This window comes from Eptatretus burgeri, chromosome 15 (genome assembly GCF_056783735.1).
Source record: "Eptatretus burgeri isolate ZD-2024b chromosome 15, Ebu_testis_v1, whole genome shotgun sequence".
In the NCBI taxonomy this organism is placed as follows: domain Eukaryota; kingdom Metazoa; phylum Chordata; class Myxini; order Myxiniformes; family Myxinidae; genus Eptatretus; species Eptatretus burgeri.
In genome coordinates this window covers 34372715-34398538 of record NC_140975.1, presented here as the reverse complement: position 1 = coordinate 34398538, position 25824 = coordinate 34372715, and the positions used below count along the sequence as shown (strand labels likewise).

The window sequence follows — 25824 nt, the reverse complement described above, 5'->3', positions numbered from 1 at the left end:
ACAGGAGCTTGTCTCAGGATGTGTTTGGGCAGTGATTATCACCGGAAAGAGTTTGTTTCCGGACAGAATTTATCTCCGGTGGGTGTCATTTATCTTCGGAGAGTGTTTGGTTCCGGACATATCTGGGCAGTGTTTATGTCCAGATGGGAGTTTGTCTCCGCACGTGTCCGAGCGATGTTTGACTCCAGACGCGTCCAGGCGGTGTTTATGTCCGGATGGGTGTTTGTCTCTGGACATGTCTGGGCGGTATTTATAATATTACCGGGAGAAAATGGATTTCAGACATTATTTTGCTTCCATCTTCACTGTTATTCTGTGCAGAAACAGTGGCAGGATTTGCTCTCTGGCCCCACCACAAGAGAGCATGCACTTGCTTTGTGTACCTATTATGTAGATCCATACGACATTTGTATGTGATCGCATATGAGTGAGTTTTTTTAACCCTCGGAGCTCCCACAAGCATGTGCTCTCTGGGAGAGTCAGGAATTATATACAAAATACACATACGGTCAGGCTACCTGAGGAACCATAATGTCCTTGGTGCATTTTGTCATGCTGAATGACCCCACTCCCAACTGGCGTTGCTATACGATACGCATTTACAAAGATAGAATTGGTGTCCCCCTCCACCGCACCCCCCACACTCTTTTTCATTTTTTTGTAATTTTTTTTTGAACTCCCCAAAACCTTCCTCGGTCCACCTCGAGTACAATGGATAGTTTTTAATTAATTTCATCCAGCAGTTCAGGAATGTGTTGAAGTCAAACAAACATGGACACTTCTCAAATTTTATATAGTGGGATGCATGCTGGTCCCTTTCACCCCATTTACAACACACATTAACCTGCCATCCCCAAAAATTTCTCTCTTCATTTGCTTCACTTCCTCTCCTGCCACTTCTTTAATGGCCCAAATTATTCCCATCTTCTTGTGGTCTTGGGTGGAAAAAAGATTTTGTCCATAGTCTTTCACGAATCTGCTGGCCAGGCATGACGTTCAACTGCAGTTGATTTGAGGATAGATTTGTTAATTATTGGGATGTACGGCACTAACTCATTTCCTCTTCATGAGACATTATGGGATCTTTAACATCCAACAACTAATGCTAGCAGATGTGACGCAGCTTAAACTTCCATCCGAGGGACTGTGCAATTTGCAGTGCAGCGCCCTGCCTGCTACGTGCCAATCCAGGAATCAAATCGTCGGGTTGGGACAAACCCAGTCTGGATACCTCACAGGTTGGTTGGCTACCTGTGCACAATCCTGTCGGACCATTTGTCTTCTTATTTGAATGGAAAATAACGTTTTTATTCCAATGCAAAGGCATAAGCTCTCATGCATGTTATATAGTGTGTTCCAAAAATACCCGGACAACTTTGGTTGTTAATATATTTAGAACCACAAATGATACGATACCCTTTGGTTTATTTGATACAGAAACTCGTAGTTTTATGCACACCATCAATACACTTCAATGTGAGCTCCGTTTGTCATGCGCAGGACATCAAGGCAGTGCACAAGTTTCATTTCTGGGGGCATGGCCCTGCCACTGATGCAGTGCCCCCATTACCAGTGAGGTTAGGTTAGGTATGGGAGCATGCGCCTAGCAGCACGTCACTGCGTCCACTTTCCCTTGGTACTCCTGGGGCCTCTCTGGCCATCCCCCAAGCAGATGCCTGTCCCATTCCCATCTCTTTTGAGATGCAGTAAGCTGGTACTCATTTTGCCGACCTCTGAAGGATGACAGGCTGAGTCAACCCACTTGGTGTTAATTCAACGCTGAATAGGGACTTGAGCTGAAGACCCTAAGATCTTCAGCCAGCCAACTTAACCATTAAGGCAACACCAGGTTTTGTGCTTGTTTTATATACATCGACATTTGAGCAATTTGTGCTCTTGCCCGCTCTGGAGAGTCAGAGTCTTCATATTTGTCTACTGTCTCCCATCGTCATTCAGGTGACATACAAGTTGAGGACAGGCATTCCATCGGAAATTATTATACTGTCAGTATAATGACATTGAATGGAAGGCAACATGTGGCTTTGTTCTGTGAGCTGTGGCATTCTGAACGCTTGGTAAAGTTTTGATCCCTCGATACGGGCACGAGATGCGTTTCCTTCAAAGGCCGCTCTCATGAATTGTTCTTGCTCAGATAAAGAAGCACAGATCCTTCATGCTTAAATCACTGCCCGACTCACAAACATTGACTTTTTACTTCGTTTTTGTCGATTGCTTTAAAGGCTAACAGAATGATTGTATATTTTCCTCGTGGGTGAGATGATGGCCCTGCGTCTTGCACGTCGATAGAAATTTGAATGGCTTTTTCGCTGATGCATCCCTCCAGTAAGTTCTGTCCTTATGATAAACGTAGCTGTAGCATGATAGCATCCATCACATATGTAAACCTTGCAGTAATGCTGCTCCCCCCCACCAAAAAATAAATAAATAATAATAATAATAATAATAATAATAATAATAATAATGATGTTTAGCTTGCCATGCAGGGAGAGCAGGTTTTTCATCATTAACTCATGGACCGGTGTGTGTTTGTCGTGCTACTCCGACAGTTCTGGGCTGATTACATCCAGACTTGCTACATAGGATCAGCACGACTCCAAGTAACGTATCGGGGTCTTTTTTATCTTTGCCTGCAGTTTTGGGAAAGGGGGAACGAGAATTCTCTATGTAAATGTGTTACGTGTAGCGCTACCTCCAGGTGGGGGAAGGGCATTACACGTCTCCACCATTTACAGTACAGTATCCCTGTCCCCATGTTTTCCAGTGTCGTGAGGTATTTCGAATTATAAGTTGAAGGTATGTTTTTGCTTCATGCACGTAACCTGAGTTATTTTATTTTTTTTATTTTCAGGAGCGATTAACGCAGCTGTCAGTTGCCAATACACCGCCCAAATAATGGGACGTCAGAAGGACCTGTTCCACGCTTGGCCGAAATCGCCCGTCGGGCGGTTACTCTTTACGCGTTGCTGCATTATAACGATACTAGCAGTCTATGTAATCCATGATGTAGCACCGTGTGAAAATGGACACAATATCACGAAGTTACATGAGTTTCTCATCCAAAGGGCTGGCAAGATGGCCTAGATGCTTGGTTACTCATCTAAAGGGCTGACAGAATGGCCTGGATGTTCGCACACTCGCCTCTAAGCTGGTTATTTGGGTTCGAATCCCGACCCAGCTATAAACTGTCATACTGGTGTTTCACAGACAGGGTGATTCATCAAAGTGTGTGCCGTCCCTCGGATGGACGTTAAACTGGGCGTCCCGTCTGCCTGAATTAGTTGGTGGACCTTAAAGACTCCACGGTGTCCTTCACCAAGAGTAGGCGAGCTATTGCTGGTACCCTGAATAAATGACAAATTCCTGCCAAAACATCTGCTGCGAGAGGTATGGCAAACCGCCCAGCATAAACCTTGCCAAGAAACTGCTTTGGCAGTACTGAACCTGCCTTCGGGAAGAACACCAGAATATGACGACTCCTCGTCTAAACTATAATCCGATGATGGAAATATTGTGCAGACACTATTCCACTGTAGCTCGAGTACATATTCAATTAATTGGGAACAAATGCCAGGATTTTCCTGATATGAGGTACTATGTTGTCGGTGACTTCTTTAACTGTCCCAGTTAATACTGACAATATGGGATCAGCCTGAGTCTTTCACTAACCAGCTGGCCAGGGCTGACACTCGACTGGAGGTAGGGAAATTTGTAATTTGGTCAGGCTGCCGGTGATGACTCGCCCCCACTCTTTGCGGAAGACTCTGTTGGATCTTTTAAGTCCACCAACAAATCCTATCGGACAGGGGACAAAGCTCAACATCCGTCCAAGGGATGGCACACTTTATGATGCAAATCCCCACCTGTGCAGCAACAACCTGACAGCCAGGTCGGGAATCGTACCTCGACTCGATAGTGCAAAGGTAAGTGCACTCGCTACTTTTTCCACCACCCTGTCGGTCATTTCTGTGGCATTGTAAAGGTCGACGAAAAGGTGCATTACGTGTTCCCAAAGTTATGTTTGCTTCAATAATAAACAACTGTTGGAATGGTTTGACATGAACACAACAGTCAAGGCCCTTTATCTTTATGGAATGACAGCACCAGCTGCTGACACGACTGACCTGCAATGTATTCAATCCACACCCTGTTGGCTTTTAAGCCGCTGTGGTGTGACAAAATCTGGAAATGAAATTCTAATCGTAGTTCATTGGAAATGCTTCCTCCAGTGACATGATTCGAAGGAATGATGACTTTTTGACTTTTTCTCAACACAAAGTTTTTCTTTCTATTGCAGTTTCAAGCACAATTTGACATTTCCTTTGCATATCACATCCTGGAAAAGCAATGCAGAACTTGTAAGGTTCATCAACTTGATGAATGTAAGCCTGGTGAGATCAGATGAACTGCTCTGCTTCATACCAATGCTACTTGTGTGAAGCAACATTGGTGTAAAACACAGATCATCCACTGTTTCCATCATATGGATTAGAGCCTTGATCATGTATAATTTTGAGTCTCATCACAATTAAATATGGGCAATTTTGAGCGGTTTGAAGGTGTCATACTGATATGGCATTAAAGAATCATTACATTAAGGAAATGCACAGCAGGTGGGATATGAACGTCTGGCACAGCGTATACACCTGCAATTAAAGGAAGCAATCTATCAGGCCTATAATATTGTTTACATTTCCAGACAACTCTTGATAACATATTGATGAAAACCTTGATTTCGCTCATTTAATTTTTTTGTTACTTCCTTGACATCACAACTGAAACGGCTTTGTTTCGGTTGTAGATCCTTGTCAGTTGTCCCAACATACAATAAGTCGAGCATAGTTTCATTAACCTCCGCCATCGAAGATGGACGGAGGTTACTGTTTTCACCCCTGTTTGTTTGTTTGTTTGTTTGTGAACAGTATTACGGAAAAACTCCTGGACTGATTTCGACGAAACTTGGTGGGGGGATTAGGTATGGTCCAAGGATCATGCCATTAGATTTTGGACTTGGTCCAAAGTCCAATATGGCCGCTATGGCGGCCATTTTGAAAAAATATTTGAATTTTTTTTTTTTGCATTTCTATGTTTTAAGTGATTTCCAACCACCCCCCCCCCCCCAAAAAAAAATTTAGAGAAAAAAACAAATTTTGCACCTTTTTTTTTTTTCAAAAAAATTTCGATTTTTTTGGGGGGGGGGCATTTCTACACATGCGTGTCGATCTGGTTTAGTTTATTCAATCGTGGTTCAGTAGAGTCTGATCCGTTTTGACCTACAATGAATAGGATATCGGGTTCACTTAAGTGACCCAGCAGTATTGGCGGCGAAGGTTTTGCACTCTACCGAGTGCTCCCCCTCTAGTTTTCAAATATGAAACAGTTCTCTGCTTGGGATCCTTTTATTTTCATGTCACATTTTTATCTCGAACCTTTCTTGCCATTTTCGCGAAAATCTTATAAAGTTGCCACGTAAAAGCCATCGCCCACATTTCTCTGCACTTTGTGTTCGCTGGGTGTCATCGGCCCTAAAATTCTAGCAGGACTATCGTTGGCCGAGTTCGCTCCCTTCTGTCCGAAACAGCACGAATGTAAATTATGTCTTCGTATTCCCTTTTTCTTTGAAAGAAAGAATACCTTAATTGATTTGGTAAAAGTGCTGGCACTTAGGTTGCCAGGACTGTACAATAAAATATAGAGGCGTTTCTCATACCCCTGATGCAGTGCTCTGGCACCTATGTTGGTTGACAAGCTAAATGAGCAAAAATAGGTAAACAAGACCAAACTAGAACGGGCACTCGGTAGAGCGCATACCTTCGCCGCCGCAACTTTTTTCCGGGCACATTTGAAAAACGTCATTTTAAAACGTCCATGACGTCACAACCGTCAGTCCGATTGACGTCAAATTTGGTGTGTAACCTCCTTGAAGGCAGTCCAACAAAATGGAATGATAAACACTGAAAAATTAAAAAGTTGAAAAATGACGTCATCTTTTGATGTAATTTTGACGCACTTCCGGGGACGTCACGTCCAATCGGGGACTACCATTCTGAAAGCTCGTAGTTCACGGAACGTTTTAACGTTGGTTTCATGTCAATAGCTCTATTAGATCTGAAGCTATGCCTACAAGTATATTTTGACCTTGACTACAGAGTTAATTGGCAAAACCTGTACATCAATAAACAGATATTTTGGAACTGATCCTAATGGCTGGATTTGGGAGACTTTGCTTTATAAATTATGTAGATATTTGAATGTAAAATATCAGGACATTTTAGCCACAATTGAAAAACGTCATGTTCAAACGTCAATGACGTCATAACGGTCAGTCCGATCGAAGTCAAATTTGGTGTGTGACGTCCTTAAGGTAAGTCCTACAAAACGGTATGATCAAAACTGATGAGATCGAAAATTGAAAATTTACGTCATCTTGTGACGTCATTTAGACGCACTTCCGATGACGTTACGTCAAATCCGACACGACATATCCGAAAGGTATCTCGTCATGGAACAATATGGCGGTGGTTGCATGTCGATAGCTGTATTATGAAGGAAGTTATGCTCAAAAGAGTGTTTTTGACCTTTTCATGACCTTGACCTTGACCTTTGACCCGATCGCTCCCAAAGTCTAATCAAATCGTCCTTGGATACTCACGAATCATCTCACCAAATTTCATGCAATTCGGTTTAATACTTTCTGAGTTATGCGAATAACAAACAAACACACATATTCACAAATAAATAAATACACAGCGACCAAAACATAACCTTTCGCAGAATGCGAAGGTAAAAAGCCGAGTGTTCGTTAAGACATTCAGGAGCTTCATGAGAGCTATGGAATAGCTCCAGAGGATAAGGCTGCTAATAATTTTGTTGTGGTTTGTAAAAAGATTTATGAAGATGTTTTATTAAGAGAGTTAGGCATTGATATGGTTACTTTCATGAGTCTAGGAAATGGCACATATGTTCCTTGTCATAAGTCACTCCATGATATGAACACTGAGCATCAGGAAGTTTTAGTTAATAATTGTGTGCTGAGAAGGTTTCTTTTTTTAATGTGCAGAGGTTTTTTCCATCATGTTAAACAGGGGATATTTGGCTGATTGATCAGGTCTTGCGAGAATATCTTTAGACTCCATCGTCACCTTTTATTTAAGTTTGGTTGGTTTTCATGTAAACAAGTTCTTATTGCATTGCATTTGATATAATAATGATAATAATAATAAATTAATTATTTTAGTGAGGTAAATTATTTAATTAATATTATTGATCATATATATATATATATATATATATATATATATATATATATATATATATATATATATATATATATATATATATATATATATATATATATATAGTATTAAATAAAGGAGGTATTTAGATGAAAATACAATTTTAAAAAAATATATATATTATTTGTTGAACACATTATAAATAATCATTCACATAATTTGTTGGTGGTTACTCGGATACATAGTGCAGCATGTTAAAATCGGTTGTTAATGACAGTTTGAGTCTGATTTGATGGAGGTGCTGTGTAATGGACATGTCCACAAGGCAAAGTGTTTATTGCTTAATATATTATAATCATTTTAAGTGATGTATGATTAAAGTTGGTCATTATTTAGTAATACTTTAAATAAAAGGAATAATTAAATGTTTGAATGAGGATATTATATTGCTGTGTTGACTGACTGGATACAACTTTGGATTGTAGTTCCATTGATGTTTAGTAATCTACTGATGTGGTCCTGCGACACTGATTGTGGATCCGCTGTTTGGAGAGGTTCTGGGCTGAAAGGATCGAAACCTCTGAAAAACGGTGACCAGATGATGATCCGGGCAGGAATGAAATCAGTCGATTGCTTATCGGTTAAGGTTATAACGTTAAATAAAATAGCTCTTGAAAGTGTGTGTGTGTGTGTGTGTGTGTGTGTGTGTGTGTGTGTGTGTGTGTGTGTGTGTGTGTGTGTGTGTGTGTGTGTGTGTGTGTGTGTGTGTGTGTGTGTGTTATGTCTGGCTTTCTTCTTGAAACTACGGTGCAGTAATTACTTTCGTCGAAGGATTCTGAGAGGGTATTGCACTTGGGTACAGTGTTTGTTTGTCTGTCTGTCTGCATGTGTTTGTCCGCACAGAACTTTCGTGTTTTTCTCCGCAATTGCTTGTCAGATTGAGACGAAATTTTCACCATTGATGCAACGACTCATGAAGAATGTTACAATGATAACTATGACGTCATAGGTCACGTGATGTGGCAGCCATATTGAAAATATGGAAAAACTTTGGACCTCTGTATCTCTGAAACCGCACCAAGGAAAATTTGAAACTTGCCACATAGCTAGTACTCATGCGGAATGAGTGTGACTTCAAAAACCCCAATCAATGCTGCCCACACCATCCATCCAGGCTCCAACTGCAGGTTAACATTTATCATTCAGATAGTTAATCAAGCCTGTGCAATGGTTGCCAAGCTATGGTTATTTGTCCATGCTCTATCTTTTATATATGCTTGCATCAAGCAAGGAAGCAGCACGTACCATTTTTAGTCTTTTGTATGACAGTCAGGGTTCGAACCACCGACCTCGTTCCAGATTCGGAGCAGATGTCAGCGATTATTGGAATTCGTTTATTTTGTAAATCCTTCTTTCCTTCATTGACATTTGTGACATTCTATGTGAAATGTCCACAATTGCTTAAACGATCTTCGATAATTTTATTTCTAGAAAATTAAGAACATGATTAAACTCGAAGGGCACTCAGAGCGCAAACCTCCGCCACACAATTCCTCATCTCGAAGAACATAACTGGTGCAATAAATTTTTGACATATCATTGTCCCTATCTCTCATTAGTGAAGAATCACTTAAAAAATTAAATAATTCTCGTATCCGGATCTGAATTCGGATCTTCACCAAGATCAAGTCAATTCATCCTTGTCACACACAAGCTGTACACCAAGTTTCATCCAAATGTATCTGAACAGTTAACGTTTTGTATCCCACTGATAGGCTGTATCTGCATCCAGACCTGAATCAAAATCTAATAGGCTTCTTGTCATCTACCCAACTCATCCACATTTATTTTTTTTCAAAACTCGTCCATAACTTTTTGAAATATCATGCTCATATACCGTTTAGGCTCCATCTCTCAATGGTGAAGGATCGCTTACAAAATTTAAAAAATTCTCAGATCCGGATCTGGATATGCACTAAAATGGAATCAATTCTTCCTCATCACACACCCAACCTGCCCACCAAATTTTGTCGGAATCCAACCAACTTTTTGAGATATCCTGCGTACAAACGTACAGACAGGGGTGAAAACACAACCTCCATCCACTTTTGGTGGATGGCGGTAAATATAACAGGTGCTCCCTAACCACATTCCGACTCAATCATTCATGATAAACTGCTTGTTTGTTTTTCTTCGAGGAAGTTTTCCAAATAGCCTCTGGTGCATGTTGAATTTGCAGCAGATCACAACTATCCTCTGCTGCACCAAAGCAAATCACTTTTGTTTCGCGGAATGAATGTGAGTCTCACATCGTATCGTTACGATGGGGCTACTTAGTGAAGTAAGAAATTTAATTTTTGTCCTCTTCGATGTTTGTAGGAATCTTTATTTAATTATCTCCATGCAATGAGATCATTCCCACGCTAAAGAGATATTAATCAGGAAATCTCAGCCGGAGTACAAGTCCAATACAAACAGCGGGCTCAGGCAAATTTCATGAAGATTGAACCCAGATGGTAGGCTTTGCAGATCACTGCGCTAATCGCTGTACCAGCAGTTCACACACACACGTGCATGTGAGCCCGGTTAAGTGCTGATTAATATTTACGCTGCGCTGACTAAACGCGGGTCCACAGCAGGTGGGAAGCGCCTCGAGGGTCCACCCGAATTTTGCCTGAGCCACGTGATCGATGCCTGGGGTCAGCGTTACCAGCCATTGTGATGGGTCGGCGTTCCACGAGGCGCTCAATAAGTTTCAGTGCCCGTCTGTCTTCCAATCATTTTCTTTCCATAGTAGAATGGAAAAGCCATTTGTGGCTCAAACGCCCAGGGCGACGGGAGCTGTGAAAGCCGTTTGTTCACGGGCTTTGTGCACGGGGGAATGGCAGTTCGAGAGAGGGTGAAGTGTGAGATGGAAATGAAAAGCATTATTTTCAATGTTTCGTATTCGATTATATTCTTATTACAAGATCTTCAGTGCATCACACGAATGGTGTGTGTGTGTGTGTGTGTGTGTGTGTGTGTGTGTGTGTGTGTGTGTGTGTGTGTGTGTGTGTGTGTGTGTGTGCGTGCGTGCGTGTGTGTGTGTGTGTGTGTGTGTGTGTGTGTGTGTGTGTGTGTGTGTGTGTGTGTGTGTGTGTGTGTGCGCGCGCGCGTCTGAATATGTATGTTTACATATATATAATATATATATATATATATATATATATATATATATATATATATATATATATATATGTTGTTGTGGACCCAGGGTTGGGCGAGAAGAACACGAGGAGAGGGGGTGGGGGGGATATAGCTCGGGTTCCCACCAGACTCCAGAATCGCAGGCCATCACACACAGATGACTCCGTGATGCGGCGGGTCGCTAATCGACAGTGAACGCCAATGACTCAATCACGTGACTTAGGGTCCTCCATTTACTGGATACCGGTTACCTTATGGTCACATGATCTAATTACCAGGGGACACGTCCTCGGTACGCCTTGTTCAAACAGGATCACCTTACCGGATCAGATACAGCTGAGCATAACTGCCAAGGACATACCGGCGAGAAAACAGATCGTTGGGGAATGACGTCCCGGCAAAGCGAGGATATGGACCATGCTGGACCAATGAAGGAAAAGACGAAAACGAGCTGGGAACATTTCTATATAAAGCTTTTATTTACAATTGAGCGAGGAAAGGTATGTGGCACAGTGAATGGGGTTTATTATTATGTACAGCAGAGAGAGCAGGGAATTTATGAGGTGCGACAAAAGGCAAGCAATTTACAAAAGCAGACAGAGCAGACTTATCCCGTTATATCTTCTGCAATCTTAACTTTTGCTATGACAGGTGCCCACACACACACACACACACACACACACACACACACACACACACACACACACACACACACACACACACACACACACACACACACACACACACACACACACACACACACACACACACACACACACACACACACACACACACAACCCATGAAGTTTAGATAACCAGAAGGAAGGAGCAGATGAGGACTAATGGCCTCGCAATACATGGCGTGGTCGGACGCCCGCGCAACTCAGTACGCTTTCGGGGATGCTCTGCTTGAGCGATCCCATCGAAAGAGTCGGAGCGTTATCTACTGCTTCATCACTTTGCCGGGGCTTGTGGAAACGTGTGCTCCGCACTGGTCCAGAAGACCGTCTATCGCACACCAACCCTGAGTGTAGATGCAGCGACAGCAGACAAGGTGCAGTGTAGAGAGGGTGAGGCAAACAGGCAGAAAAGTGGGTGAGAGGGCGGGTGGACGGCTTCGTGATCCGCCTTTTATAAGCCCCGGGCGAAGGGTGGGGTGACTATCCGAAGCGAAGCGCCGTGACCCAAATCGTGCTCCCTTATTGGGTCATGGCGGTCCTGGCCCTGCCCTGCCAGGCTACAAGGAGCAGAAACAGTCTCATTTGCACATCCGGCACTACACAGCCCAGAGCCTCGCACCGAACCCCCCCCCCACCCCCACGACCCACGTCCCTTGCCGCCCGTCCTGCCGTGTTCAGGCAATTGGATGAGGTTCGCGTTGGCTCCATGTGCTCATTCGGGGCAACCCCGGCGAGACGCGGCTGGTGCTGCCAATGTGCCTGGCCCGTCCCCGCACCACGTGGTACGAGCAGCCTGGGCCATGCAGCATGCCTCTGCTTGGTGGCAAACTGTATCGATGCAGAGGTGCAAGGAAGCATGGGATGACATTTCCCGTGTACGGGAGATGCTGGTGGTCGAGGTGATGAGCTTTTGGTGAGCGACGGTTGAACAAGGTGTGACGCCATTGTAAATTGGCACGCAGATTTGAATGAAAGAGCATGCCATGCACACCCTGTAAAGTGTTGGTGGTGACTCTCTCACAGGGCTGCACGGGTGTCTGTTTTCACATCATATATATATATATATATATATATATATATATATATATATATATATATATATATATATATATATATATATATATATATATATATATATATATATATATATATATATATATATATATATATATATATATATATATATATATATATATATATATATATATATATATATACACTTGCTTGGATTTGTATCATGGATAAAAGGAAAGGGTTGAAATGGAAATCAGAATAGAATGAAAGATAGAGATATAATTCGACCTATCTATAAAACCCATGCAATGCACTTCATCCCGTTAACCCATTAGACATGAGGGGAAGGTCTGACTGCACGAAGACTAATGAAATAACTGCCTGGGGATCACTATATATTCGTGACATTGCCCTCAAGGCATGCGGTTTTGCAGAACCGCAACAATATATATATATATATATATATATATATATATATATATATATATATATATATATATATATATATATATATATATATATGTGTATATTCTTTACCTTCAAAATTTTATGCACTGAAAGGGACCTCTATAGGCCTCTGATATGCGAAGTTACAAAAATTTCCAATGATAACTGTGCTCTGCAGAATTTTTTATACGTGATTGCAGACAATCAAAAAAAAAAAACATACAAGCTGACTAACATATCTTGCAAAAACTTCGTTTTGGCAAGATAATGAACAAATCAATTAAAATTCTCAAAGGCCAAATGTTTTACAGCAAGGGGCACTATCGCACTCCTGACAACCAAATATCAGTTTCTAACAACCTGAGGGTGGAGTTCTTGTAATTTTGAGCTTGGAAGGCCAAAAAGGTCGAGTAGATACCCTTTCTCTTCCCTTTAAAATGGTTTAAATCAAAGCCAGCTTGCACCATGGAAATTAATGAGCAAGTTGCTGTGGTTTAACAGTCATCTATCCTTCGAAGTGTTCTTCCTGGTTCCCACTCCACATGTCATCTTGATATCCTGTTGTTTATTTTCCCTTTTTCACCTCTATTTGATATAATTTCTTACCTCTTTTCTTTAGCTTCCCCTGCTGGCTAATGACACCATAATTAGTAATTCATGTTTCCTCTTTATTGTCCCATTTTTTTCTGTTCTTGTATCCCTTTGGTAATCTTTTTGTTTATAGGAGGTGCTACTCATGTGCTTCTGTGGTGAAATTAGATTCAAGATTAAACCTTTTGACGGGTTAATAGAATGGCTATCTTCTCGACCCATTCAGAATCTGAGCTCACAATTATGAGAGCTCCACCTTCGGGGAGGGAGTGACTACATTTGGGATGAGGGTTGGGGACGGCATTTAATTAATCAAAAAAATTTGTGCAATATGAAAATCTATAATTTTTAAGTTATTGCATCACTTGAGGTTATAATTCACAATTCAGTAATTTTTCATTGAACTTCTTCTCAACTCTCACTCTCTGAACTCTGCGAGTCCTCAATCTAAAAGCAAAGCGAAGCTCTGGCATTGTCTTCGATGGCGTTGGGATTTACTAAAGGCAATTTTGCTCTGCAGAACATAAATGTGACGATCACACGGGGTGTTTTACCATATTTACTCACATATTTCCAGAGTGTGAAGCAGCAATGGTCTCTTATTGCATGGTGTCTGCCGATGATCTCAAAAGATGATAATAAAAAGCTGCACCTCGAAGTTAAATTATATGAAGGATATACATATATATATATATATATATATATATATATATATATATATATATATATATATATATATGGCATATGGGGTAAAATGTCAACATTAACTTGAACATGCAATATCTCTAACATCTCTTTGATGCTGACCTTCCTGCACAGATTGAAACGATGTCTATCAAACCCTTGTTAGCAACATCTGCTTTCCAAGAAATCTAACAGATGGGTTTAAATCTACTTGTAATAATGGAATTACATTTGATTTGAAGTAGAATTATTGGCCTTCTTACATGCTGTCCCCCTCAGGGACACCATCTCTTCAGGGTGCATTTTCGACGATGTGAATAAGTGTTCCTGCATTTTGATGACTTGACAGTATTCGTCCTGTAGTCCTCAACCAGCCATTTAAAATCAGCTGACACCGTACCATTTGCCCTTCACAGGTGTTTTTCCATGGCTTGGTGTGTGCCCCACACTGAGTGCAAGCTATTAAGTGCCCTTTTGGTAATTTTGATGGCACAGCATCCCTGGAGTTATCCATATTGATAGCAGTTCTCCTCCCAACGTCCTTCTCCCATATGAATGGCTTGAAATCTGTGAGCACGAAGATTTTATTCCGGAAGCAGCTGGACTGATGAGCTTCCCACAATGAACAACCACTAATTTCCAAATCAGCGAACACATCCCATCTGCAGCGGCAACAAAGGCCAAGGTCAGCATGCATGGGTCGTGCAATTTATCGTGGTGTTTGGGACGGTTTATGACTCCTTAATGACTCGTTTTACTTACACACGCTTTACTTTCATACATATAGACAGACATGCCCCGCTCTTTGCCCTAATGATTCTCCATAAGTCAAGCGTGGTGTACAGTTTTGATGACCTCCCCAGAGTGCCACCTCTGCCAGGAGATCACGATTGTGTTCAGCAGCTTTTTTTTTTAAAGTTGTCGTTTATATTTCCAAGGCTTATGGAAGAGCTTCAAAAATGGCTTTTTAAAATTTTCAGAGCATAATGTTCATCATTAGAGTGGAAGATAAAATTCATTAGTTTGTTTTGTTTCTTATAAATCAATCTTTCATCAATTAACATATATATATATATATATATATATATATATATATATATATATATATATATATATATATATATATATATATATATATATATATATATATATATATTTTTTTTTTTTTTTTTTTTTTAAAGAAAGACCCACCCACATCTCTCACCTGTGAATGGAGGGAATAGCCAATAAGTAGGAAGTTAAATTGGAAGTTTGTAATTTTGTAGATATTTTATGTCATTGTGAGAGGGAAATTAGGCTCTTCTGGAGGGGGATACTTTGTTGGAGTTAGGTATCAGTTTTATTTATTTTATATATGGCGAGAGAACGATGGCATCACAAAACAAAAAATATCTCACCTTTGAGGCTCTGAGTACATGTGCCAGAGGAGAGAAATGGAAGAAACAAATGAGTGGGATGGAGCTCACTTTCATCGATTTTTGGTATTGGTCTGTTTGGATAAGGACACGGATTAGAAAACAAGCATAACTCCATTTCGGAACCATCAGTCGTTGGGACTGCAGATGCAACTAGAAGCCAGCTTGACTCTGACATTTCCATTTCCTCTAACGTGAACACTCAATCACAGAGTGATTCAGGGGCGAGGCCCTCTGCTATGATGGCCACACTGATGATCTTTTGGATAGCATGGTGGTCACGATGGCTTCACATCTGACCCTTGCAAAGGGGCCAGACTTGCAGCGGAAGTAGAGGGTCGCACCCCACATTTTTTCTCATTTAAAGGTTCATGGAATCATAAATTAATGTTTGGTTTAATGAATAGATTTTGCTTCACTTACCACTTAATCGTTTTTTTTCTTGAATAAATAACTTGAAATGAAGATTTTAATGTTTTTTTTAGTGTCCTTGTAGCTCGATTGGTGCCACCCCCCCCCCTCAAAAATGACGATGTGATTGCATCATTTGTCACGTGACCCACCACATAATCTCAAGGATACTTTTGCTTCGGGACTTACTGTATGCTTACGTACGGCTGATATATGCTCTGAACTCTGAAAAAGTACTGAGAATGCCATCGAGATGTATTGTTGTTGGTTGTAGCAATACAACCAAAGATGGTGTGAGTATGCATGTTTTCCCAAAAGATCCAGCAAAAAGGAAAATTTGGACAGCCAAGGTAACTCTGACCAGCGTAAAGTAGTGTGGTCCAACTTCTTCAAACGTCATTTGCTGTGCCCATTTTGAAGATAATTCGTATGACACAGGCCTGTATTCCCAGTTTTGGATTGGTAAATTGAAGCGATTGAAAGCCGACATGATTCACATGAACATTCGAGATAATTCTAATGGAATGGAGAAGAAGAAAATGGAAAAAAACGGCTGTGGAAAAGCACAAGAAACTGAGGGTAATTAGTGTTTTTTTCACATTTCTATTTAGCATTGGCCCTGATCACCACCACCTTAGTAAGCATTCAATAACTTCCTACATTACGTAACAGACATACATACAGGTACAGCCATATCAGACATATGTACAGTCATAAACAGGGCTAATAGTAACATACATGTAGCTTCTATGTGCCAGGCAGATAGATAATCTACAGAAACGGAGAAAACTATTAAATTATGTTTAATCTCTATCACCTTGGTGCATCGTTAATCAGCAACAAACAACTTTCACACTGTAATGCTTGTAACTTGTGAATCCGTGCTTTGTCGGGCTGGTGCGGGCCGGGCATGCAGGCACGGCAGGCACGAATGTTCAGGGATAGAGAAACACTGCGTGATGCATGCCGATACACATACGATGCCAAAAGGGTCCATAATTTGGAAACTGCAATAATTATTGTCTGACTTCTACTTTTGAGTTTTGTCACTTGAGATTTATCATCACATTACCCATCGGGGTAATGATTACGATGACATTTTTACTGTGAGTAAACTTAGACATGCAATTCTGACAACTCCTCACCAAACACCTCATCCTTCTCCTCCCAACTCTATCCCATCTTTGCTCTCCTCTTTCACCCCCCCTCCCCCCAACTTTTCCAACTCCAAGTCCTCATCTTCCCCTCCCAACCCAAATGCATCAATCCCCTCACTGCACTGAAGCCTTCAAAGCCCCATGTCCCCCTTCCACCAAAAGTCCTCAACCTCCCCTCGTCCTTCCAAAGTTGTCCCATTTTTACTCTCACCCTCCTCCTGCTCATAAAAGCAAACAGGCATTCTCACTATCAAAACAGCGGAATATATTACGTTTTTTGCTCCCATATCATGCTATCACCAACTTCACAGAAACTTGTCGGGGGCCATTCAAAAATTACTTAACGTATTTTTGTGCAAATCTGACACGCCCACCCTCCTGTAACACTCCATAATACTTCAACGGACACCCTTTACATCTCTGTAATGATGTCAGAGTGATGTAATCATTTCTAAATATGTTCATTTGCTTTCATTTACAAATAAGAGTCAGTATCTTCTGGTTGGAATAGCAATGATGGAATTTAAATAAAGTGATCAGTGGGATACAAAATGTAAACTGTTCAGCCTGGCAGAGGTATGCGCTCCACCAAGTGCCGTTCTCATGACTACAAGAATTAGAGAGCAGTTGGAGAGTTACATCAAAATACCACATTTTTGCTCTGATTTACCACTTACCAGTCCTTATTGCCGAGTCTTTCTTCGACAAGTCCCGATTGTTGTGAATGCCAGGTATTTCATGCAGGATATCATGCCCAATTTCCACCTCGGGTTCATACATGTACGGTCTTACAGCACCTTCGACATCATGATTTTGACTATTGTCATAACCTGAGGATTGTTATTCAGAAATTTAATCATCATATTCACTTTTTTACGAGCCTGAAGCAAGTTGTACGGCCATTATACATTGTATGCCAAGACAATTGTTCCGCTGATTCCGTCATGCAGTTGACCATGGCTGTTTTCTGGGATTTTGTGGTGAGGATGGTTTTTTTAACTTTAACACCTCCAAAAATTATTAGAATTAAAAACCACGTTCGGTTCTTTGTTTATTACTTAAAAAATCAATATCATCACATCAAAAAAAAGTCTGATTCTGGAGATCTTTAAGCATCATATACCTGATCTGATCGTGTTTCGTGTTGCGTGCAATTGGCTTCACTCAATGCATTACAGACCAAGGATCGTGTTTGTTAAGCAAGAAGATTGAGCTTCCAAGTGGCGGATGGTGAGAGGAGATGACCGCTATGGCAGAACGCACCTTTGCTCTCCGCTACCTCCGCACGAGCCCAACACGCAAACCTTTCAGGGGCGAGGCCCCTCCGCTATGATGGCCACACTGATGATCTTTTGGATCGCATGGTGGTCACGATGGCTTCACATCTGACCCTTGCAAGGGGGCCAGACTTGCAGTGGAAGTAGAGGGTCGCACCCCCCATGATTGCAAACCGCATGGAAAAAGTCTTTTGCTGCCTTCGGGGCTATTGGAAGTCAGCCCAGGTTGTTGATCCCCAGGACCTCATCCTGAAGCTCCTTCAGCGGCATTTTGGACATCTCTGCCCAGGTTGCGGTGTGGGAAAGACCACTGGATGGGGGGTGGTGGGGGCATTTGTGGGGAAAAGGAGGGAGGAGAGGAAGCCTGATCCCACTCAGAGCTGAGTGGGACCATGGTTCGGCCCAGTGCCTCCATGCGGCAGTACTGGGGTGGGCCAGGAAATACAGCAACTAAATCTGAATGTCAGTCCAAATGCTGTTTATGTTCCATGCAATGACCAATGTTTGAACCCAGGGGATGTGCATGCTGAAGGAGCAATGCCCAATGCCACAACATTTTTAGAGCAGTGGGGAAAATGTATGTGTTTTGTTTATCTTCTACTCATAGATGGAACATACTCAAGAAACATGTAATAAATTGTCTCAAGCAAGTTTCTAATACATTATGGAGTGCAAAGCAGGCTGCCATTGCTGCCGTTGAGTTCAACATATAAGGGGTTATTGACGTGCTTGAGGAACTTGGAGGTGGAGTCACTGAGAATTTGGATACCAAAGGTGATCCTGGAACTATTCTTAACAGCATATCTTACAATTTATTTGCATAATCTGCATTTTTGGAGCCATGTGCTGAAGAAAATGACACCCACAAAAATCTACAAAAAGGTGGTCTTAAGTTGGACCAATGTGCAGTAAAAATGAATGCTCTCTTTTCATTCTTTGGTGAAGAAAAGGACATCTTGGTTGCCCAGGCTCAAATAAAAGTTGAGTTGTGTTCCACAATGAACATCTCGACTGAGTGCAGAGTGAGGAGCAAGCAGAAAATGGCCAGAGAAGAGTCCAATTACTGTGGTCTGAAGCTGCAAGAAGATGTCAGAAGAGAGCACCTGGAGGTTATCGGCTAACTTAATAGTGAAATTGATAGACAACCACGACATCTGAATGACTTAAACCTCCACTACAGATTTATTAATTTGCAATATTTCTTGAACGTTGAAAGCAATCAAGAAATCAACAACAAAATTAATTTCCTTGCTCCAGTTTATACCAGGTTGAATGTCAACAACTTTCAGGAATATATCTAATGAGTTCACGATCATATTAAAAGCTTCAAGAACATCACAGAGAATGATGTAGCAGATTGTGATATTCTGGATTTACTGAAGTGGATTGCAAAGTGGACCTATACTGAATCCTTGCCATACTTGACAATTGTGCTGTGCATATTGTCACAATCTGTGTGTCCATAGATAGCTGCAAGATTGGACTCATCAAAACTTGTATAAGGTTCACAATGAGTCAGTCTAGATTCAGCAACCTGGCCATCTTTTCCATTTAAAGCGAAGTTGCAAATATATTCCGGGTCTTCAGGATTGCTGTTTGCCATTGTCTTGGGTCATTCTCTATCCAGGACCATGGTATTTTCTTTCCCCGTTGCCCGCCTCCTTCCATGTTTCTGGGTTTTTTTCTTCCTGTTTGCTTCTGTGTCCATCTTGTCTACCCCATGCATCCTCCCCAACCCTCTTTCCTCACCGCTTGCATTATTTGTCTGGGTCTCCCTCTATTTTGTCCTTTGGCCCTGCTGTTGGTGTTTTCCCCCCTCTTTATGCTGTTCCTTTTGTTCTGTTGCATCCTGGTCTCTTCAGTGTTCTCGCTCTTCCAAGAACCTTAACTTTTTATCCAAAAAATAATCAACTACGACGATGTAATCCATGACTTTGCTGCAGTGAAGGTGAGGAAAGTAAGTACATATCTGTTGAGACCTGTTCTTCAGAAAACTTGAGCCTGACCTACACTGATAAAACTGGTGTGTGATGCATTTTGCATTATCAGACTGTGTCTGTTGCATTGTATGTTTTTTTTTATCAGTATAATTCATGCTTCGTATGATCAATTGAAAGCATTATATAATTGTATTATTTTTGCTAAACATGCGTTAACCTTTATAAGCAGTGTCCATTCTATTTACTGGAAAACGGTGAGTGGAGGGCAGCACTTCTACCTTCTGCACCACATGTAAATTTGTCTCAATGTGTCACTGCATACAAGGTTTCTCTTTGCTTTCGAGAGTTCTTAAAACATAATTGCTCTGAAAATGCTTTTTTGGTTCATTTTTTTTTGTCCAAGGCTGATGCTAAAATGCAGGCTTGCTTACTTTGGCCTTGGTAAATTAATGTTGTTTTAAAATTATTTTCTCTTTGAACTTATTATTTTGGTAAATATCTTTCAGCAAAGATCCCTTTCAGGATTGGTGAGTCTGATTTGATTGAGGTTTTGTCCTATCTGATTCTCTTACCATTGATTTGTCACTGTTGACGTTGGTTATGCAAGTGTGGCATTTGTTCAAGGTATTCTTCCTATTACTTGATGTTAGTTGCACAGTATACCGACCTGGTGGCAAGTTCTAAATTTGTCTTTAAGTTGATGCCAGAACGCATAAGTATTAGCTTTATGGTGATCATGCATTTTGACCGAAAGGCCAAGGTGCATGTATATATTCGTATGACCAGATGCTTTTGTCTTCAGACTGAAATGCATAAGCTTATCTTTGTTCTAATTTTGGATTTTAAAAATATTATTTTCCTATAAATAGGTATTTCCCAACAGAGAAACAAATGTCAAAGGTTGAAGCTAGTTATATACACACTGGTTTTATTTATTTGTTTTTTTCCTGGCATACTAGACCCGTCGCTTTGCTGACGGGAATATCAGTCTTTGCTGTGATGGCTAATCTATGGGGCAAGAACAAAAAAGGATTCCTGGGAGATCCTGCCCTCCATGCGGGGATTAGTGATGCAAGTTGGCATTTGCAGTTTCTCCACATGTGCCCATTCCTGTCCCTGTATGTTTTTTTGGTGGCCAAACCTCAACTAAGCAAACCAAAGTGAAGAAAAACACCGGGAAATCAAGAACAAACGTTTTCCCTCCTGGGTATTCAGGATCTTCAAAATTAGACAGTGTTGCTTCTAAGCCTTTTGCTTCCTTTGGCCACATCGGACATAAAACCGATGTCCACACAAGTCCTTCCTTGTGAAACAATTTATTTTCTCATTATCCACCATACACTTTTCACCCTCATACAATGAACTTAAGAATCCCCATTGATTGCAATATTATTTGGTTATATTTCATTTATTCTTACTTTAGTTAACAGTGAGACCAACCTGATTCAATTCACTTCCCGATTACATCAGAGAGTTTTATTCTAACTTGGTACTTGGTAAGTTCCGAGGAGTACAAGCCACTGAGATTGTAATACTTTCTCAGGTACTTGCACTGAAACAATTTTACATTTCAAAGCATTTTATACTTTCATGAGAGAGTGGTGGGGGCTATCAACCCAGACTGCAGACGTGTTCTTTAGATGAGAAGCCACTTCGTACATTTCGAGGCAAAGGTTCGTTGCTATCAGCTCAGGTCACACCGCTCCAGACCAACACATTTATTATCATTTCGGGAACAAGTCTCTTGGTCAGAAAGGACAGCCAATTCATCTTGTAGCATAAAAGTTACATTTCTAAAACTCCATTTGTTACAATTTAGAATACATTAATATAAATTTTCCTCCCACACAAACCTTCCTCTTTATTTTTATTTTTGGCATCACAAACCTTCCTGGGAGTTCCTTGAATCCACCGTCATTTGTTTCATTGAAATTCGTTAAATTAAGGAACATATACTATTAGTTACCAGAAGTGGTTTCTGAAATAATACAGCGTTTTAATAATGAATGTCACACACATTATTACGTCCTTGCAGTACGATTTATTATTATAAAACGTAGGCTAATTAGTTATGGCTGGAACTTCAGAACTTCAACGGTGAAGTCCTTGTTGGCCGTGGGAGATAACATCAGTTATCAGAAGTGGGTTTTGAAATAATGCACCACTTCTCATCGAGTCATGAATAATACTCCGCTTTAATCCGATAACTTTGTGGTCACGACAAAGGGAATACAGTGCTACTACATTACTTGTCGTGCAACAATTGAGAAACGTAAACAAATTCGTTACCACAAATGGTTTCTGAAATAATACACCAATTTAATAATGAATGTTGACACAGTATTATTGGACTCCATGTACTGTGTCCTTGGAAGGCCCATGATGCTGATCCTTTTGATATTTGATTATCATTTTAACAATTGCTTTGTTTGTGTTTCACACTGAACAGAAAACGCAAAGGTAGATCATAGCAATTGTGAATATGACAGGTTTGACGATGTGTTCAGCCTGAACTGTATGAAAATAAAAATGGTGGATGTTGGAGTTGGCCATCCTAGCTACGCCGTAATGACGTCCCAGACAGAGCATGACAGACAGACAGACAGACAGAAAACTGCCACCACTTTAATATATAGATAAGGCTCGTAATGGAGCTGCCACACACATGAACATACAGACAAAATACATGAAACGTTCCACAGGACTTGGATGAGACAAGCACAGCCAATGAGCATGGGGGAAGTGCCATCACTTCCCGGGGCACTCTGGGTACCAGAAACGCCACAATAAATGCGCAGCATTTCTCACCGCACTCAGCGGGGCATTTCCTAAAGAGAAATTTTCACCTCCCCATGAATGCCAAATTATGGAGATGGTCCGTACTCTTATCCTTTATAAATACTGAATGTCAAGCAAGGAAGCAGCATGTACCATTTTAAAGTGTTTTGTATGACTTGGCTGGGATTCAAGTTGTCTTTGGCATATATTTGAGAAGATATCTCTCCCTTCTCTTTTTTTTACTGAAATGTGAAACACCCTGCAACTGGCAATGCCTGCAGAAAACAGACTTTTTGGAATGCCAGCCACATTTTTCATCCAATCATCATGTAACTTTGTTTCAAGAATTATCCATGGGCGACACTCCTATGTTGAATGTTTTGTGTCAGTCGATCAAGCGATTGCGGTGAAAACGGATATAAAAGCGAATAACAGTGAAAAAGCGAGGGCCCGGCCAAAGTTCCACAACATGGTCAAGGATGGTTGAAGACACCTATTACTAGTTTATTTTTTCTATACAAATTCTGGACTCATGAAAGTACAGGATGAAAACGTGATAGAGGGAAGAAATGCAATGTGACAGTAAAGAGACAGTGGGACATAAGCTAGGAAATAAATGACTGATGAAAGAAAAGAGAGAAGAGCAGGGATGAACATCTTAACCTTTTTGTTTTCAATGCTTTCCTTCTTGGAAATTAAAAAAATTCTGGAGTTTTGCATTGATTCCTGGATGATTTATTGAAGTGCCCTTTATCCAACTCAGATAATATTGGTGATTGTCAGTACAGCATTTATGCATTACCCTCACTGGTGGCAGTGGGATTTTTTGGCAGCCCAGACTAACAGCTTTTAGTTGTAACAGTTCCCCATGGGCCACAATGGTGGAAACCTGGTGAAAGTTTTTTTAAAAACTTTTTTTAGAGATGTTCACAACTTCTTGTAAGTGCCCCAAAATCTGTCAAGAGTATGGGCCTCCTAACTCCCTTTTTCCAACTCTTAAATCAGCAGATAGAATTCTCATCACAAATTTTCAATTTGAAATGTGTTTTAGACCTCATGACCAGAAACAAAAATCGCTAGTTGGACTTGGAACTTATAGTAATCAGGTCAGGTCAGGTACGGGAGCATGCACTGAAGTAGCACGTCGCTGTGCCCACTTTCTGCCGGTACTCCAGGGGTCTCCATCTGGCCATCTCCCAGGCAGATGCCTGGCCCATCCCCGTCTCCTTGAGATGCTGATGAACCTGCGGCAACCACGAGGAATGTGGTCAGCCCATTGGCATCCTCCACTCACAAGGCCATCTCACTGACAGAATCTGGTGAGCAGGATCAGTGTCAGAAAAATGAGGGACATATCCATACAGCCGCAGCTGATGCTCACGCACTATGCAGGGAACAAATCTCATTTGAGTCTCTCTCAGCAACCGCTCGTTGGACGCAAAGTCTGAGCAGCAATTGCCAAGGATTCTCCAGAGACCTGGTACCAAAGGAATTGAGTCTCCATCTCAGATCCCTGGTCAGAGTCCAAGTCTTACATCTGTAGAGCAAGACTGAAAGCACCAAGGACGTGAAGACTTGGACTTTCATCCTCATGAACAGGTACCAACAGCACCACACCCAATGATCCAGTGAATCCATGACTCCCCAAGCCCAACCCAGATGCCGATTGACCTCTGGCTCACAGCCAGCAGAGACATGAATATCACTGCTAAGGCAAGTGACTCTCTCCGTGACTTCAACATCATCACCACAAACAGTTACAGACAAGAAAGCAGCAACCAAGATGTCATTGAAAGCCTGGATCTTCGTTTTGACCCAGGAAACCCATAATCCCAGCGGCTCCGACTGCTCATTCATCACCTCGAGGGCCTCCAAAAGGATATCCAGTGTCTCCGCAAAGATGACTGCATAATCTGCGAAATCAAGGTCAGAGATCTTAACATTCCTAAATGATACACCGTAGCTTGATCTCTCTGACATCCTCTCCAGAATCCATTCCATACAAGTTCTGAAAAGTGTGGGGGCCAGCACACACCCCTGATGAACTCCAGCAACAACTAGAAATAAGTCAGAGATTTCACAGCACTCCCACATTTCACAGCACTCCCAGTATCAGAGTATAGTTTAGACATCAGATCGATCAGTTTTGGTGGCACCCCACGAAGACCAAAAATCCTCCAGAGGGCATCCCGATTCACTGAATCAAACGCTCTACAGAGAACAAGATAGGCTACAAGCAGCTCCTGAAGGAACTCTTGTCTGCGTTTGGTGAGAATCCGAAGGGCAAGGATACGGTCAAGCATTTACCTCTTTGGTATAAAGCTTGACTGTTCTGGGCGCTGGTCCTCAAGCAGATGGTGGCGAATCCTTTCAATAATTATCCGAGCAAAGACCTTGCCCGGCACTGAGAGAAGCATCACCTCTCAGAAGTTGTGGCAGTCTTGGTGATCACCCTTCCCTTTCCAGAGGGGGACAACAAGGCCCTCTTCCAGTCAATTGTGATGATGCCTGTGTTCAAGCAGAGCACAGAACTGCATGCAACTACATGAGTACAGGTTTCCACCAGCCTTGAAGTTCAACATGGATGCCACGGATCCCAGCATTACCCCTTTTCTACCGGTTCACCATAGCCTGTGTTTCCACAAAGGAAGGTGCACCACAATCGATTGGAGGGTCAGCAATTGGGCTAGTTACACCACATCCAACTGCTGCTGGTGGATCACCCTGGCACAGCCGCTCAAAGTAACCGGCCCAGCAGGCCTTCACTCCGCACTTCTCTTTAAAGAGCCCACCACCCTCCGCTTTAACTGCAGTACACGAAGGGATAGACTTGGAGGAACGCAATGAGCGAATTCCCCTGTAAGCAAGGTGAGAATCACTTGACCACAAGTGATGCATTACTCCCTCACAGATTCCTTGTACAAAGGCCTCCTTGTCCATCCTCTACACACATACAGTTTCATGGCTCAACACCCTGAACAGCTCACCTCT

At 41.6% G+C, this 25824-nt stretch overlaps 1 protein-coding gene and 1 long non-coding RNA gene across 2 annotated transcripts in view; both read left to right on the top strand.

The window, feature by feature from the left end:
- The window catches only part of LOC147011903 (uncharacterized), a gene marked incomplete at its 5' end in the record, with an annotated part of 16070 nt that extends 2023 nt beyond the window's left edge, over positions 1 to 14047 (top strand). Inside the window, 5 exons of the mRNA XM_085857889.1 lie at positions 3646 to 3717; positions 3825 to 3941; positions 4316 to 4409; positions 11798 to 12018; positions 13991 to 14047. Of these exons, the coding sequence (XP_085714015.1) occupies positions 3646 to 3717; positions 3825 to 3941; positions 4316 to 4409; positions 11798 to 12018; positions 13991 to 14047 (561 nt within the window). The remainder of the gene's footprint in view (positions 1 to 3645; positions 3718 to 3824; positions 3942 to 4315; positions 4410 to 11797; positions 12019 to 13990) is intronic.
- Positions 1 to 20488, top strand: part of LOC147011902 (uncharacterized) — a 38064-nt gene extending 17576 nt beyond the window's left edge. The window contains exons 4-5 of the long non-coding RNA XR_015051836.1: positions 14272 to 14540; positions 18017 to 20488. This is a non-coding gene — a long non-coding RNA (uncharacterized LOC147011902). The remainder of the gene's footprint in view (positions 1 to 14271; positions 14541 to 18016) is intronic.
- Positions 20489 to 25824: the final 5336 nt, after the last annotated feature.